Source organism: Alexandromys fortis, unplaced genomic scaffold (genome assembly GCF_014885135.2).
Source record: "Alexandromys fortis isolate MF-2015 unplaced genomic scaffold, M_Fortis_MF-2015_v1.1 scaffold_0, whole genome shotgun sequence".
Classification (NCBI taxonomy): domain Eukaryota; kingdom Metazoa; phylum Chordata; class Mammalia; order Rodentia; family Cricetidae; genus Alexandromys; species Alexandromys fortis.
In genome coordinates this window covers 30,524,289-30,542,089 of record NW_026067949.1, presented here as the reverse complement: position 1 = coordinate 30,542,089, position 17,801 = coordinate 30,524,289, and the positions used below count along the sequence as shown (strand labels likewise).

General features: G+C 40.7%; 1 protein-coding gene across 4 annotated transcripts in view; it reads left to right on the top strand.

Annotated features, from left to right (window-relative positions):
- Positions 1-15,360, top strand: part of Chic2 (cysteine rich hydrophobic domain 2) — a 42,414-nt gene extending 27,054 nt beyond the window's left edge. The window contains exons 4-7 of one of the 4 annotated variants that reach the window (XM_050150013.1): positions 511-567; positions 731-790; positions 13,164-13,292; positions 13,879-15,360. In XM_050150013.1, the coding sequence (XP_050005970.1) occupies positions 511-567; positions 731-790; positions 13,164-13,292; positions 13,879-13,887 (255 nt within the window). In that variant the 3' untranslated portion in view covers positions 13,888-15,360. The other 3 variants (XM_050150015.1, XM_050150012.1, XM_050150014.1) reach the window with 3 other exon arrangements.
- Positions 15,361-17,801: the final 2,441 nt, after the last annotated feature.

The following is a 17,801-nucleotide window of genomic DNA, read 5'->3' as shown; positions in this document are numbered from 1 at the left end:
AAAATTGCAATGACCATCAAACTGATTTTGTCATACAATCCTAAAATTAGTTTGATTTTATAACTCATTTCCCCCTTTATTGACCTTCAATTTGTAGTTTGTGTTTTTTAAGATTTACCCTAAAGGCCATTGATATTTTGTTAACTAATATTTAAATTATTATTGTTTTAAAAATAGAGGTTAAGGAACCTTCATTACTTTTTAAATACTGCAAAATGTTTCCTAAAGAAGTGGAGATTTAAGTTAAGTAAGTAAATAAAATGACATTTGCTGTTTAGACTAATAGTTTTAAATCAGAGGCTAGTAAATTCAAAATACCTTAAAATATAAGCATTTGTATTTAAAGGAAAATTCATGAGAGGTTGCGCCTTAGTGCTGGACCATGGCGAGTGCAGACCACTCTTGCCTTGCCATCGTTTTATATTTCTTCCCCTTTCACACAAAAAGCAGCTGCAAAACAGCTTCTCTAAAACCAGTCAAGAGTAAACTTTCCCCTCATTTGTCTTCCAGACACGAAGATCGATCGAGAAGTTATTAGAATGGGAAAACAATAGGTTATACCACAAGGTGAGTGCTGCGGGGAGCAGCTTCGTACTGTTGGGTCTGAATTGCACAGTATGGAAACAGATGCTTTTGTTGGACTGAAAATATGAAAGATGGACGAATGGGTGAGTCTTGTGCCCAGGAAAATGGAGCTCATTTTTCTTCCTTTGCCCTCTTTCGTGTCTAGCTGTGCTTGCACTGGAGACTGAGCAAAAGGAAATGTGAAACGAACAACATGATGGAATATGTAAGTTAAAGGGCTGTTTTGTGAGTTTCTCTATTAAATGATCATTTATTTTGTTTCTGATCTTATTCTTTCCATGATTATTAATCAGCAAAGGTGTCAGGAGCTTAATCTCCTGAGTGCAAGGATTTTCTACGGTTCACAGATGCCTGGGTTTCATGTGCAAGACTGATTTATAAAGTTATGAATGACTTGAAAACAAGGCTTCACTGTGTTCTGAAAAATAATAAATTAATTGCCAAGATAAAATGGCCTGAACATGTGTTGATGGAGTGTGAAATTTTAGATGCTGTATAAAGAATAACCACACCCTTGGTCACGCAGCACGTCAGATATGGCGTTTTTATATCATGCTAATCAAGTTTCCAAGTATGGAAGAGAACTTTTCAGCCAAGCTGTTGGAGCCTGAGAAGCCTTTATAGACTTAGGCTGCCTGTGTACCTCATGGCCTTAGAGGGTTTTCCGAAGGGTTATTAGAACATTGCTTTTCCAGTTATCTTAAACGTAAACAGATGTTAGCCAACCTGTTTTGCCCTTTAAGACATGACTGATTTTGGATACCCATACATAAACGTGCACACACACAACCATTTTAGAATTTTAGTTTATTGATGCCCTAATTTATTTGAATAGTTGTTTTCTTTTTGAAAAGTTCAGAATACTTTAAGAAAATTTGAATTTATTCTTCCTTGAGCTTGAGCGTTTTGCTTTAAAACATGGAAAGGTTATTAGGTTAAAAGAAAAAGATATAAGAAAGGAAATAATAGTTGAAACTAAAACCTGGTTTTTGTGAAGGACCTGGTGTTGCATTTCTGAGGAATTTTCACTGTTCTTTGAAGCAATATAAGCCTCATTGTGTATATGTATAAAAGATTTGTTAAAAAGTTTCCTCACTCTTCCATTATCAGACAGCCAAATCTCCTTTCTCTCCTTGAACATCAAAGATATTTTGTATGTTCTTTCCTTAACCCCCAAACTGTCTCTGTTCACAAACTTAGTAATTTAGGTCCTACCTTTATGACCATATGTTAGATTTCGAGGTGGGAAAGACGTGTGCTGCTTCATTGTCACCGTAAAACAGCAATAGTGTGAGGTTGACCTGGCCGGGTACTAGTCACTTCATCGTTGATGGTAAGAGCTCTGTCATTGGGAGGACAGGAAGAGCTATTTGGGACATTTCAAGGATTTCATGAAATAATAATTTGCTGTTATACATTTATAGACCAGAACACCAAGCTTAAACCTGAAGCTTTAATTACTTTTTGCATGTTTTTTTTTATTTACTTTCAATAGAAAAAAAATGAAAGTTAATAACAAACTGGTTATACCTGGTGGTAGAGCACATGCCTACCACACAAGGGGTTTGATTCCCTGCACTGAGAAAAGAAAAATCTAAATTACGTGATTTCCAAGTGGAACTCTATGAAGAACATTCATTCAAAGAGCATATGAACTGGATTTTCTTTTATCTTTAAGACATTTTCTCATTATAACTAAATTAGTAGCTTTTTTGTTTCTTTAATTCTTTCTTCTTTAATTTATTAGATTTAAAAAAAAAAATACCAATCCAAATTCCCTCCCCACCTCCCATTCCCTCCACACACCCTCCCACCCCACCCATATTTAATTCTAAGAGGATAAGGCACATTGTTTTGTGGAAGGTCCAAGGCCCTCCCTACTACATCTAGGCTGAGCAAGGTATACATCCAAAAAGAATAGGATCCCAAAAAGCCAGTACATGCAGTAGAGATAAATCCCAGTGCCACTGCCAGTGGCTTCTCAGTCTGCCCCAGCCTTCGTCCAACAACAAATTAGTAGCTTTTAAAACATTGTAAACTGTATACTTCATGAAATTTTTTAATTAACCTTGGATTTTTACATAATTAAGCAGTTTAAAGAATTGTATTTCACATGATCATAGGTCTACAAAAGTACTTTAAATTGACTTTTAAGGTGATTTTTAGATGTTCTTGGAATGATGTGTGTTTGTGTGGTTGAAATAGGAATAAACAAAGCTTCAGAAGCTCTTTAAACTCATTTGAGCATCATAGTCACACACAGTCTACCTTATGTAATGAGTCAAGCCTTTCTAACTCTATATGCCTTTGTCTGTTACTTATACAAACTCTGATTGTTAAAGCCAAGTATTTTCCCTCCGTTATATTTTGACTGTTAGAGATAATCTAAAAAGAAAAAATAGCAATGCAAAATTGTTGTTGTTACTCAGGTATGAAATATGTGTGTGGTTTGTGAAGGAACACATTTTCAGGGCGTTGTTCTTTCAAAACTAAAGCAGATTCAGATAGCGTCAAAAATAGTTATGTTGACTGGAGTGTTGGCTCATCAGTTATGAGTACCTTATTAAACTTGCACCTCCATGTCTGCCCCTAATGTCTAGAACTCCTGTCCCAGAGCATCTGACATTCTCTTCTAACTGCTAACCAGGCATACGCATGGTGCATGTTTATATGCACACGAATAGTACAAACACAAATATACACAAAATAATAAAAATAAAAAATAACCACTGTTTTACACTTTGCATATGTACAGTAAAATGGTGTGCTCATTCGGGGGCCTGAAATTTAAAAAACATTACAGTGGAAGATATGTTTGAATGTCAAAATATTTAGCCAATGAGAACTTGGAAGTCATTTAAGTCATTCACTTTTAGAGCTACAAAGGATCTTTCCAGCTGGTCCAACCATTTACAGGTGACAAGCACAAATAAAGAAGCTGGGTGGAGAAGAAAAGTACTTTTGGAAAGATGTATTTATTTTTATTTTATATGTATGAATGTTTTGCCTGCATGAATGTCTATGCACCATATTTGTGCCTGGTGCCCTCAAAGGCCAGAAGAGGGCATTGGATCTCCCAGAGCTGAAGTTGTGAGCTGCCACGTGGGTGCCAGAGAGCAAATCCAGGTCCTTGGCAAAAGCAGCCAGTGCTCTTAACCACTAAGCTATCTTTCCAGCCCACTTTTTTTTTTTAAAGCATACTTTTTTTTTTTAATACTTGGACAATTTTAAACGTGTAGGATGTATTTTGTTCACTCTCCCTCCTCCCAGTATCTTAACTTATTCTACTCCCCACTTCCTCTGGAGCCCTTCTTTTCAACACAGCCCCTCCTACACTCCATGTTTATCTTTTAGCTTTCTCTTTTTTAAAATAACCTGCTGAGTTTAATTAGGGTTGCTGGCATGTGCATTGGTATAGGATTATCTACTTGATCCAGTCAGTAGCTTACCAGTGCCTACACCCTGAAGAAAAGTGACTTTCCCTCTCCCAGCAGCTAGGAATTGCCAGTAGCTTCTCAGCTAAGGGGCGAGGTTGCATGGTTCCTTCCCTCTCTAGCCTGGAACCTGCAGAATCTTGTGCAGGTCGCCATAGCTGTTGTGGTCTCACAGGTGCAGGAGCATGCCCCGTCCAGGAGACTGTTACCTGATGCTCCTTTCCTCGGCTTCTTACGCTCTCTCTTTCCTTTTCCTTAATGCTATCTGAATGTTTGTAGTGGGATGAGTAACAGAGGTAGTTTGACTAGGGCTGTGCACTCAACAAGTACTTACCCTTAGTGTGAACATATTCTAGGTAGTGAATATTTTCTAAGTAAATAATAGGCCAGGATGACCGAAGGTGACTCCTAAGGCTTCCTGCAGGGTAACTAGAAAGGGGAAGGTGTGTTTGTGGACCAAGAATGGAAGTGCTTTTCTTCTTGAGGTAAATCAAAAAGCCAGTAGAAGTCAAGAATGAAAATTAAAGTTCCTGGCCCAGATGGTTAACAAAGCACTTGATCAGAGCCTCCATGTCAAGACCCAACCTTTGAGAAAAACAAGTTTCCAACTCTTTCTAGATAGTCTCATCAAATACATTTTCAACAATCGAGATGCTTTATTGTATCCATTTGTCAAAGGGACTTTTTATAAAGTTTGGCCTTTTTATTGTTCACATAATTTCTTTAAAAGATTTTTTGTTTTTATTTTAAGTGTATGAGTATTTTACCTGCATGTATGTCCCTGCAGCCAGTGTTTGCCTGGTTCCCAGAGAATACAGAAGAGGGTGTTTGAACTAGAGTTCCAGGTGGCTGTGAGCTGCTAAGTGCTGGAAACTGAACCTGGATCCTCTTCCAGAGCAACAAGTGCTCTCAACTGCTGAGCCATCTTTTCAGCTCCTTCAAATAATTTTTTGAATTGTATTTTATCCAGAGTTGGAGCATGGAGAAGATACAACAGTTCAATATAACTTATATTTAATATAATCAAGTTCAAAATAAAAATTAGCTGTAGTCAGCGTTCATACTTGTGCTATAAAATTTTCAGTTTCCTTTGGTTTACTATTAAAAGTGCCTTTGGAACAAATTAACTAGTTTTGCTAACCCAGGAAGAGAAGGGCTTGGGAAAAAGGAATAGCTGGGTTCGAGGCTCCCACCTGTGATCGCTCCTTTCCAGGGGCTAAGGTCTCCAGAGGACTGCTAGTTTCAGAGCAGACATTCCTAAGAAACCAGTACCCAGAATACAGACAGTGGGGCTGATCTATTGGGAACTCACCAAGGCCAGCTGGACTGTGTCTGAAAAAGCATGGGATAAAACCGGACTCTCTGATCATGGCGAACAATGAGGGCTGATGAGAAGCCAAGGACAATGGCACGGGGTTTTGATCCTACTTCATGTTCTGGCTTTGTGGGAGCCTAGCCAGTTTGGATGCTCACCTTCCTAGACCAGGATGGAGCGGGGAGGACCTTGGACTTTCCACAGGGCAGGGAACCCAGACTGCTCTTTGGACTGGAGAGGGAGGGGGAGAGGAGTGGGAGAGGGGGAGGGAAATGGGAGGCTGGGAGGAGGCGGAAACTTTTATTTTTCCTTTTCTCAATAAAAAAAAGAAAGAAAGAAAAGAAATCTGGGGAAGAGGCAGAGATAGAATGAGCACAATAAGTGCGTAGAAATTGATCAGGGTAGCTCCTGACTATAACCCCAGCACTTACAGGGATTGGGGAGGAGAGGAGGATGGGAGGGCTGAGGTCAAGGCCAGCCTTACTTATTGAGTAAATTCCAGCTCTTAAAAAGATTCAGAAAGAGGAAGAAAGGGAACAGTCATACAGAGCTCTTCCATTCTGCCATGGTAAAATGTAAGCAGTTCTAGGACATAGAGAAGACCTGTGGGATTGAGTTGATTAAAGAGAAGAAATATTAATACAAATAGTGATTAACTATATAAACTGTATGATAGAAAAGGCAAAGCTTCGGAATTTAGGATTTTTGTTTTTCTCTTTTGTTCTTTTGAGATAGTGTCTGTCTATGTAGCCCTGACTGTCCTAGAACTGGTTTACATTTATTTAGTTTATCTATGTGAGTATGTGGGGGGCTCAGAGGATACCCCAAAAGAATTCTTTCTCCATGGGTGTTCCTAGGCTTGAACTCAGGTCATCAGACTTGGAAGTAAGTAAGTGCCTTCCCTACAAGGCCATTGTGCCTGTCTGGTCTAGATCATTAGTTCACATAGAAGCATACACTGAAACCCCTGTGTTCAGTTCTCAGCATTTCTCATCTTTGAGGCATGCATGCATACACATGCTACTCCAGTGTATCAAGTGGAGCACCTATGTTACCTGCCTCAAATCACGTTCCTGGACGTCTGTAGGAGGGTTTGGGGAGGGGAGCACCAGCTCCAAAAGCCTTAGCTTAGCCTTGTTCTTAACTAGTTCTCATAACTTAAATTAACCCATATCTTTTAATCTGTTTTTTGTTTTTTTTTTTTGTTTTTTTTTTTTTTGTGGCTCAGTCACCTTAACTTGGTTGGTATTCCCCATCCTGTTTCCTCTCCCTCTGGCTGGCAACTCTCTATGTCTGGAAGTACTGCCTGTCTCTCCTGCCTCACTATTGGCCAGTCACCGCAGTACATTTTCACAGTGTGCAAATATCCCACAACAGGCTTCCATTATTTTACTCGTTTTGTTTTGTTTTTTTTTTTGTTTTTCATAGAATTAAAGGATATTTCACACTCAGTGAATGTCCAGTGAGGTTCAAGGTTATCAGATAAATAAATGTCCTTTAAAACTGATAAAATTAAGGTGGTGTGGTGGTACACTCCCTTCATGCTAGCACTTTAGAAGCAGGTACAGAGATTTCTATGATTTCAAGGCCAGCCTGGTCTACATAGAGGGTTCCAGGCCAACCAGGGTCACATAGTAAGACCTTTCTTTAAAAAGGATAAAATTAAAGTTTGAAATATGTGTGGATTTTCAAAATAAAAAATTGTGTTTTGTTAGCATGTACTAACTACTTACTGAGCTTCATTGTGCGGTTCTCATACATGTATAATGTATGTGTTTGTGCTCTTCCTTTGCCCTCACTGAGCCCCTTCCTTCTTGCTCTTCCCAGTGAGTCCCCTTCCACTCTGACTTTTTGTTTGTTTGTTTTTAGTTTTTTTCGAGACGAGGATTCTCTGTGTAACAGTCCTAGCTGTCCTGGAACTTGCTCTGTAGACCAGGCTGGCCTTGAACTCACAGATCCTCCTGCCTCTGCCTCCCAAGTGCTGGGATTAAAGGCATATGAGTCACTATCACCCAGCCTTTTATGTCTTTTTTTTTTAAGGAAAAAATTTAAACAGCAGAAAATGGCATGTTTTAAGGTTAAGAAAAAAAAAATCTGCTTTAAATTGTTTAAACCCCCTTTTTTTTTTTCTCCTTTTACAGGTCATCCTCATAGAATTTTTACCAAAGACACCGATTTTTCGACCAGATTAGCATTTGCTTTATTTATAGAGACTTTGCAAGTGTGTTGTCTTTCCAATGGTGCCTTGCTTGGTGCTCTCCTGCTGGTGACATGATGCTGGTTCTACAGAATGGGGTGGTGTTTTTGTTTGTTTTGTTTTTTAAATAACCGCATGTTCTGTGTGTGCATATTTGTCAGACTTTGCAAGTTATTTCATACAAATGTTTAATACTTAAGTTATTGTGCTCTTTTCTGTTATGTATTCTGATTTTCAAGGATTACTTTTTGTATTCTCAAAAAAAAAATACATTTGAACTTAGCATAAAAATGGCCAGACTTTGTTATTTTGTCAAAAAGGTTCACACAATCCTTTATCAGTTCCTCAACAAAGAAAAGCATACGTGTCTGCTCTGACATGCTCTTGTACTTTTTTCTTACCTTTAGAATTTGTCACAGAAGTTCTTTGAGAACAGTAAGTTTTCTCGCATAGCCTTTTGGACCTGAGCTGACCTTTCTCACACAGTTCCTGATGCTCTGTCTGTCTTGGCAGATACACTTTAACTTTACGAAGAAGTAGCAATGGTTTTGAAAATATCTCTGTCTTCAAAAGTGATAAATTTCCTAGAAGAGACACATCACAAATAGTGTGTCCGCAGCAGCGGTTTCTAGGGCTCCGTGAGCTCACTGTAGAGTAGCCTCTGCCTTCAGAGTTCCAGTTGGCAGGCAGGATGGCAGCCGTGCTTGATGAGTTTGAATTACTCCTTTTAAAATTAAAAGTAAAATATGTTTCCCATCTAACCTAATTGTGGAATGAATGTGTTTCTGAATAGTTTGGAAATCAAAGTTCTAGAATTAAAAATTATCTGATACAACACCGATGTATTGTTATATAGAGTAGATAAGAAATAAAGGGTATGTTTAATACCATTTTCAATCTACCCATTCACTTTCAATCCAGTTATATAATTTTGATTGAAAATTGGATATTTAAGTTCAGATCAGATTAGCTTATTACTTTTAAACATACACATACATGTATCTTTTTGTTTGGTTGTACATATCTCCACACTAGAGATTTTTGAATGGCCTATGTGTAGACTTTGTTTTTTTATAAGCTTAAAATTATACACATTTTAATGTGTGTCAAGAACTTGTTCCATATAGTTGTGGTATCGAGCAATAATGTGAATAACTTTGAAATTATATAAACTGTTTAATAATTTGTATTAAGAATTGGTACCACTACCTTCCTCCCTGTATTAAACCTTTTAAATACCAATTTTGTTAATTTATATACCTGTATTTTTAAAAAGTGTTTCTTTGTACTTCTCTAAAGTACTGTGCTTCTATATAAATTTGAATAGCAAATGCCAGTATTTCATATCCTATATGGGACTTTAGGAATTGTCTTTAATACTTTGACTTAAGACAGTGTCCCAATGTGTGTGTGTGTGTCTCTCTCTCTCTCTCTCTCTCTCTCTCTCTCTCTCTCTCTCTCTCTCTCTCTCTCTCACACACACACACACACACACACACACACGAACTTAACATCTTGAATCCATAGAAAACTTCTCTGTGAAGCACTCAGAGTACAAAGGATTTAAATGGTTCACCCCTTTATCTAACCTTTGTTTAGCCAGGGTAGATATGTCCTACCACCGTAAGTAGTACACTTCAAAGTAATGCTGTTCCAGACTGCAGTGTTTTCTGTGTTTCCGTGTGACATGATTGTGTATTCACACAGTGCTGAACTCACTTGGGCTTCAGAAAGAGCAGCAAACCGTGATGACCGTGCAGACTACACAACAGTGCTCCCTGGACACAGCTGTCAGTCTGTAGAATGCCATAGCTGTGGGCTGCAGAGGAAACTTTGACCTAGTTAAGAGGCCATTTGTCTCCCGTTGGTCAGTTGCAGTTTCAAAATTATATTGTAAGACTGTCTTCACAACTAATATTAAGTACAGGATTTTAAAGGCTTTTACAACTGTAATTAGAAATGTGTTCCTTGCTGAGAATGTATACGCCCACACTTCAGATGTACACAGAAAAGAACCATGGTGCATTACCACAAACCAATCACACCTCAAGCACTTAGAGTTTTCACTAATGGCTTACAGTATTACTGTTTTTTAGATCATAAATTTAAGTTCCCATGTACTGGAAATTATATGTCAGGGGCACCCTTGTTACTCGAACATCAATCAGTCCAAGGAACTGAAGCTTCTCCCTCAGCTCCTGTTTTCTGATCCTAAGTTTGTAAGTCAGGAACCATTAGTGCTTTTTAGATTGGCCAAGGAAGTAGATCACTATCAGATAATCCCATGTGTATGTAAGCCAATAAATTAACTATGTTCTTTTTTGTACATTATTGGCTTTTTACAGGTAGTCACTATTGCTACATAGAAACTCTTTTCCCAGACAGTTTATTTTACAAACTGTTGTATTTTACACACATCTGTGGATATTTGGATTAAAATCACTACTCCAGAGTTCAGTAGCAGTGGTAAAACTGATGTGACATTTTTAGCTTTGAGGTGAATGTTGCTGCCTTTCTCTATCTAAATTACCAGCTGATATTATACCAAGAGTCTTTAATGACTAGATTCCAGTTCTTTAGAATATAAACTATATAATTTTGCCTTAAAATGCACAAAATTTAACAAAACCTTGGATAATAGTAAACCATGAGTTCCACTAACTACTAGAATAATTTTGTATGTGAACAGTTTTCAGTCAGGAAGAACCACACCTTTCCCCATAATGGTTTTCTGGGGTTTGGGGAGTATTTCTGATTGCATCCTTGTAGATACAAGCTAGCTGTCCAGCTCTGGACAGTTTCCACTGAGGTCACGTGGAAGATGCTCGCTGGCGATTGTGCAGTTGGGACCTCTATTTGCACAAGTTCAGATACGCCACTTTTTTATGTTGCTCTGTACATAATCAGACTGTCTCAATTTTCATGATGTTTGGCTTCACAATTTACCGGGTGAAATTTAGCTGCGTGCCTCAAGTTTCATTGTACAGATTTACTTTGATTTGCTATTGCTGTTTCAAATTGTCTTTGACACTGCACCAGCATCTAGCTGCAGGCCCTTTTATCCCGGTAGACCTTGTGCTGGCTCTGTCACCTCAGGCCTGGGCGGCAGTCGGCAGCACTCTGCCACTGGTCCAGGGTTATCACCTAGACCTGGGAATAGTTCAGAACTGCCTTTTGTCTTCATTTATCAAGGAAACCATTGAAAATGTTAATTCTTTCTCATTCTTTTTCGTTTTCAGATAGAGTCTTACGTAATCCAGCCTCGTCCTCAACCCCCAGTTCCCTTCCCTAGCCTACAGTACAAAGATCACAGGCTAATATTTTCATTATTCTAATAGTACTGAAAACAGATTTCCCGATGCTGATCCTGTTTTGTTTTGAGATGGGTTCTCATGTAGTCCAGGCTAGTCTCAAACCTTCTGTGCAACTGAGGCATTGGCTCTGGTGCCAGCAAGATGCTCATCTTGATTTCAGGATATTTCTGATTTTTACAAGGTCATCAAATCTTCTGCCCACTTTATTTTTTATTTTTGCTTTCATTGTCAAAAGAAGATGCTATGACTACCTCATGGTGTTACCTTTGTTGTTTAGTCTTATTCATCAAGTTTTATGTGAGAGCACGCACCTAGAGAAGTTTCCACAGGTTTCCTGAGACGTGACTCACAAGACATCCACCTGCCGTTGTCTCCCGAGGATTAGGATTAAATGCGTCCTGGTTCACAATTCAACTCTTAAGCAGAGGGAATGAGCTTATTAATTAGTGGCTTCTAGATTTTTTTTTCTGGGGGTTGTGGGGACTTCAGACAGGCCAAGGCTCCATAGTGGACTGAGAAGGCTCTGTGGTTCACATCCATGCACACCTACGGTGGACAGCACTCCCACTGATATCTGGGAATAAAATAATTAAATTGACCTCCTTATGAATTTGAGTTTAGAACTTGGTGTGGTGAACTTGAAAGTCTTGCAGTAGGCATCTGCGAACGTCTCACTTGGTGGTGGAACTCTTGCCTAAGGCCCAAGCTTATTCTGTGGAGGAACAAATGGAAAAGTGCATCTTCTATCTTGTGCCCTTGCTCCTTTAGTTGTCTTTAAATTCTGAAGTGAATGCAGATTGCCAGTTACCCTATTAGGCACTCAAAATTTCAGGTTAAGGCAGAAATAACTCTGGTCACGACCCCCTGTAAATACACATTTAGAGTGCCTGTATATTGCGTATGTCAAGTGACTTAAGCACACGGGGTTTGTCCCATTTTATTTGACCCAGATCCCAGTAGTTAACATGGAAAATACTTATGCATATATCCACATGTCAGTGCATAAACAACTTTTACTTCAAAGGGAGTAAGTTTATTCTGCAGCCATGGCCTGGAAAGAGATTGAGATTATCCCAAATTCCATATTCCAGTGTGGCAGATGTGTCCTCATATTTTTATAGCAACAGAACAAAGTCATCAGTCCAGGCACTTTTCAGACACTGGTGGAAATCCCAGGTCACAGCAGTCAGCTGTGTGGCTCAGATGCTGTCTGATGGCATTCTTAGCCTTTTAGTGGGTGGAAGCCAGTGGCATGTTGATACATTTGGAGGACTTGACCTGTTTCAAGGGTCTGAGAAATGGCTACTAAGCAGCTAATGACACAGGTGGCCCAAAATAAATTGAAATCAAGCTCTATCAGACAGCATACCATCCCCTCCACAGTCTATTCAATTAACAGCCTTACAGAAAGTCTTGTTCTCAGGTGTGTATTTGTGTGCTTGGCATAGGGAAAGCCACATAGAGGTATAATTCTGACAAAAATACCAGATTCGGTTCTCTAGGACTGGCCAGGTGTGGTGGTGGACACTTTTAGTTCCAGCACTGGGAAGACAGGCAGGCAGATGGCTGAGTTTTGAGGTCTACGAAGGGAGTTCTAGTACAAAGTTACACAGAAACCCCTGCCTCAGAAAACAAAAACTTCTGTAGTATGCAAGAGAAGATTACCTGAATTGCTTCACTAGATACAAAATGGCGGTGCTACATGAAACATTTGAAGAGAGAAACTTTAGCTTTAGTTTTGCATTTTGGTGTTTCCTTGAACCATTTCTGTATTGGAGGGTTTTTTTTTTTTAAAAAAAAGAATGATACCTTATTTTCTGAATTTCCATTTCTTTGACTGTTTTCATTCTAACAAAAACGAGAGCATTCTCAGAATTGTATTCCATTTCTTTTTTCATAAACAGAAACTGCAGCAAAATGCCCTTGCTGCCCGCAGTAGTTAGTATCTTAGAATCCACTGCGGAAAGCCCAAGAGACAGCACAACCTTTTGTACCTACAGTCTTAGATATTGCTAAATAGCCATTCAGCTTTCTTCACATTGTGTGTGAGAGGAATATTTCTTAAGACTTTTTGTTTGCTTTAGCAAAGAAATCAACGGAGGAAAAAAAACTTCAAAAAACAAAACAAACAAAAAACACCCTGTAACTCATGTGAAGCATGCAGGGTGTTGTAATTTCAGTTTGCAAAGCTCTGAGATACAATGTTGCAGAGCCAAAAGCACACGATAGATTTAATGTAGCCAATTGTGGACTTTTGAAAAAAAGAGTAACTGTTCCCTGTGAGTTAATTTTGGATTTTTTCAAAATCTCTCTTTTAGGCTTTGTGCTGGATTCTTCCAGACAAATGCGTCTTCCATGTGGGCCAGTGTTCTGCTAAATGCTCTCCGTTCTCCCTTTGCAATCAAGACGATGTTGCTAAGGAGATTTCGCTTTTATTGGTGCCATTGGTTTGTGTTAATACGTTTTGAATACCTCTTGGTATTCTTCCGTAGACAAGGCCAAAAGAAAAACTTCCCCGAGTCCCCCAATTTACATGACAAATGGAGCGGTGGTGTAATGAAGCCGAGCTAAAGTGGGCAGTTGAAAGGAACCCAAAGAAGGGCACTCAAGTGAGAAATGAAGAGACGTGCAAGTGCAGTCTGCAGGCTGCCTTCGGGCCAGCTGCAGGAACTGGCTCCAGCCAGAGGGAGAGTGAGCCTGCACCTCCCTCTGCAGAGACCACCCACTTTTGGAGCTGGGACTGACACACCATAGATTACCTCACCGACACAGGACCACTTAAAAGTGAGCCAGGCTTCCAAGCAGGCAAGAGATGGTCCTTCCTCAGCCTTTTGAGTTCTGAGTCTGGCATGGGCCGGGCCTGCGTCATGCACCTTTTGAACTTAAGTTGCTAATGAAGTCCTCGAGTTCTGGTTCTCAGGACTGACATACTCAAACTTACTTGGAGAAAGATTTTAACTGGTCACATTTGTTATACTCTTAAGTTCCTTTGTATCACATCTCGGATGCCAGAACCCTTTTTTTTTTATCCAGGAGCTCTGAGCGAGTGACGCCATCCGAAGCTGCTTGAAGAAGTGCAGCATGTGAAAGCCCGAAAGACTGCTGTGGGGTACATGTTTACATGTGGGGTACATGTTTACATGTGGGGTACATGTTTACACTTACCTTGTTCAGACCCTGTTCACATGTTAACACAAACCATGTGTTATCTACAGTTGGTAGCATGCTGGCCTAGCATGCATGAGACCCTGAGTTCAATCACCTGCACCATATAAATGGAATTTATAAACCCAGCACTGGGGAGGTGGAGGCAGGAGTATCAGAAGTTCCAGGTAATCCTCAGCTGTACAGTGAGTTCAAAGCCAGTCTGGGATACGTGAAACATGAAGAATAATGGAAACATGAAAAATTGCTATAGCCGTCTGAGGAAATTAAAAGTTGATCCCAAAGGAAGCCCTTTGTATCTACTGAGGTATTTAGAGATGAAAATTCTAATAGTTCGTTAGTTCGGCAAAAGAAAACCATAAACTGATGGCTCGTTAGTAGCCAGTGGTGCAGCAAGGTAAGCAGACCATCTTGTGTCGCTGGGGAGTAGAAATCTAGTTCCTCTGCCATCATCTTCAGTACATTTCCCTCTGTGGGAGACGCCTGCTGACCACTGTGCTTACTCCAGATGTTCAGACCAGACGTGGCACTTTTTGTCAGTTGTCAAGAAATACTACAGTTTGGGGTTTTTTCCCTTAGAATATTTTTGCATCTAGTTTGTCTTTCAACATGGTAGTTCTGGCAGGATCTGTCAGTGGTTTGTGAATACGCTGGACCATTTTTCTGTCACATAAAACTAAATGTAGTTTATGCAGTATAGCTCAGCTTGCTAGCTTAGCATGTCCAAGGTCCTGTTTCCAGTCCTCGGCCTTCATAAAACAAGCACACTGGCCCACCTGTAATTCTGGCACTTGGGAAGTAGGGACAGGAAGATTAGAAATTCAGGGTCATCCTTGGCTATGTGGGGTTCAGAGTCAGCCTAGGTTAGAGATCTTATCTCAGAAAATAAAGCTAAAGTTAAGAATTCTAAGAATAATGAAAACACAGCTAAGGATTGGAGGTGAAACAAGGTATTTTATGTGTGTTAAGAACTTAAAGATTTTTCTGAGACTCAGTCTAAAATTTTTACACTGGGGGAGTCCAGAATCCTAGGGAGACATTCCTCTCCAGGGCTGTAAGCTGTGCATGGCACAGTTTCTTCTCTTCAGAAAATGAAACAACAAACCCACCCATCTCACAAAGATATGTAGAATTTGACGGGCATTATTTCAAGGTTTTGAGCTCTGCAGAGCCAGCTTTCCATCGCAGCCTACTCCTGGTAATTTTTCTGGGTGGAGGCAGCATGAGGGATCAAGCCTCCGCCCTTATGTGTGTACGAAGCAAGTACTCTACCACTCAGCTATAGACCCCATCCTGTTGGGTTAAAACTTTCTGGAAGGAAGTAAGAATAAATCAAGCACTCCGCCTTGATTGTCTTGCTTGTGTTGTTTGTTTTGTTTTTCGGTGTCTGTTAGCAGGTACTGTGAGAGAAAAGAATGATTTAGACCCAGAGTCGGGAAGTTCCAGTCCACAGTGAGTTGGCTCCATTGCTCTGTGTCTGTGGTGAGAAGACTCATCTTGGCGGAGTACGTGGAGGAGCAGAGCTGCTTGCTTATGGCTGGAAAAGAAGAGAAAAAGGAAGAGACTAGAGCCCCATTTTCCTCTCTAACTGCATGCTCTCCCCCCCCCCCCAGTAACTTGAAATCCCTCTCATGCTTAAGTCTCTGCTGCTCCCAAACAGCACCACTCTGGGAACACATCTAACGTGGGCTTTTGTGGGACGCTCAGGACCCCAAATGTAACATTCCTTGGGGGCAAAGATGAGGTGGACCATCAGAAAGCACCAACTAACGGCCTTACTCAGAACCTTCGGTCATTAGGCAGCCCCTGACAGGGCTCCAGGGAAAGCATGTGTGGAGGAAAGCGCTGTCTTCTCGCCCAGCTCTGTCAGCATTGGGCCTCAGTCATAACCCTCAGTGAGGAAAGGCCCCTGCCACCCAGTCCGACATCCCAGAATTCCCTTCACAGGGTGCACAGAGGTAGGAGAGGACCAACTCTTGAGGCCCTCAGATCATCTGTGTCCCATAGCATCTACTCACTTGTGCTCGTGGCACATTCACACTAATAAGGTTTTCACAGCTGGGTGGACATGCCTAGGGCTTGGGAGACTGGGGGAGGAGGAGGAATGTCACAAGTTAGGCATTGTCCTGAGCTACATAGCACAGTGTCTGGTCACCCAAAAAGGGAAAGGGGGGAAGAGAAAACACCCCCCCCCAACTAGGAAGCTTTATTCATTTTGATCTAGAATACTCATGCTTGTACACATCTACCTCGTGAAAACGTAAAGGACAGGGGGAGAAGAGTGTGTATATTTTTATAAGATGATTTAAAAAAAGGTCTCTCCCATTCTTACCTAATTTCATAACATGAGGCCCAGAAAGTAAGCTCATTAAAGGCCATCCGTTGTTAGTGCCAGTGCCAGGCCTAAAGTGAGGCCTCTAACTCTGATTCACATATGGGGCCCAGAGGTACACATGCTCCCATATGTAGAATCCCCTTTCTTGACAAATGGAATGATAAAAATTACAAAAGTGATCTCTTGGAATGCGTGCAAAAAGCCCTGGGCCAGGGAGATGCTTCTCCAAATAAAGGTGCTTGGCACACAAGCCTGGTGGCCCGGGTCCATCCCCAGAGCCCCATAAAGGCAGTGGGAGAAAACCGACTCGGCAAAGTTGGCCTTTGACCTCCACAATCGATTTGTGGCAACAGAGAGAGGCCCAATCACCACAAGATCTACAAACGAGCAAATAAAAATCATTTTACAGCCTCGTTACATGGTAGTAGGTTACGCTGAGGGGTCAGAGAAATGAGATTGCAAGTTCGAGGCCAGTCTGAGCCATATCTAGTCTTAGGAACTGACAAGATGGCTGGGTGTGTAAAGGTGCTTGCCTTGAAAGCCTAGCCATCTGAATTTGGTCTCCTCAAGTGAAAGTGAAAGAGAACTCATACCACAGAGTTGTTTTCTGGGCTCCGTGTGCATTTGGGGTGGGGGTGAGGGCACAGGTGCCTTCACACATACCATAATTTTAAGATTGAATTTATTTGTGGGTGTATGTGCGGCCATGGCATTGAAGGTCAGAAACCAGGGGACCTCTTCCCCCATCCACCATGTGAGTCCCAGGGATCAAACTCATTGTCAGGCTGGTGGCTCAGGCTGACCTTTACCTACTGAGCCACCGTGACAGCCCCGATTTATTTATTTGTTCTTTCTTTCATTTATAAAGAAGTCTTGCACGGTGGACTGAAAGGGCCTTGTGCACTAGGAGCATCAAGAGGTAGAGTGTGGCTTTGCCCTCCAAAGGAGTGCTGAGATCAGCCCTGCGTACAGCCCTATCAGCTGTGACTTAGAGATTCAGTTACTTATTGTTCACGGTGTGTAAACATTTAGAACGGCTGGCAGCCTACCAGAGCCACAGTTAAACATTCTGCAGCCTCACTAGACGGCTGGGTAGCCAACTTCATGTCAGATTAAACACATTCGTTTACCATGAATAGCTTGGGGTTCCCCCCTCAAAAAAAAAAAAAAAAAACAACCTGAGTTCATTATTTGAAAAAAATGCAATGGGTGTGTTGTTTTCCAAATTGAAATTAAGTGTCTTTGCTTCCATTCTGACGGTATTTATCAAACGTATCTTTGGTGATGGCGAGACTGGTGGGACAGGAACGAGCAGAGATTTGGGGGTTGATAAAAATTACTAAAAGGACACCTACATACTTGGGCATAATGCAGCTGACGGGTGAACATTTGTGGACTTTATAACGAATACCCTCAGAAGATGGGGACTGTCATTCCCAAACTCGGGAGACTGAGG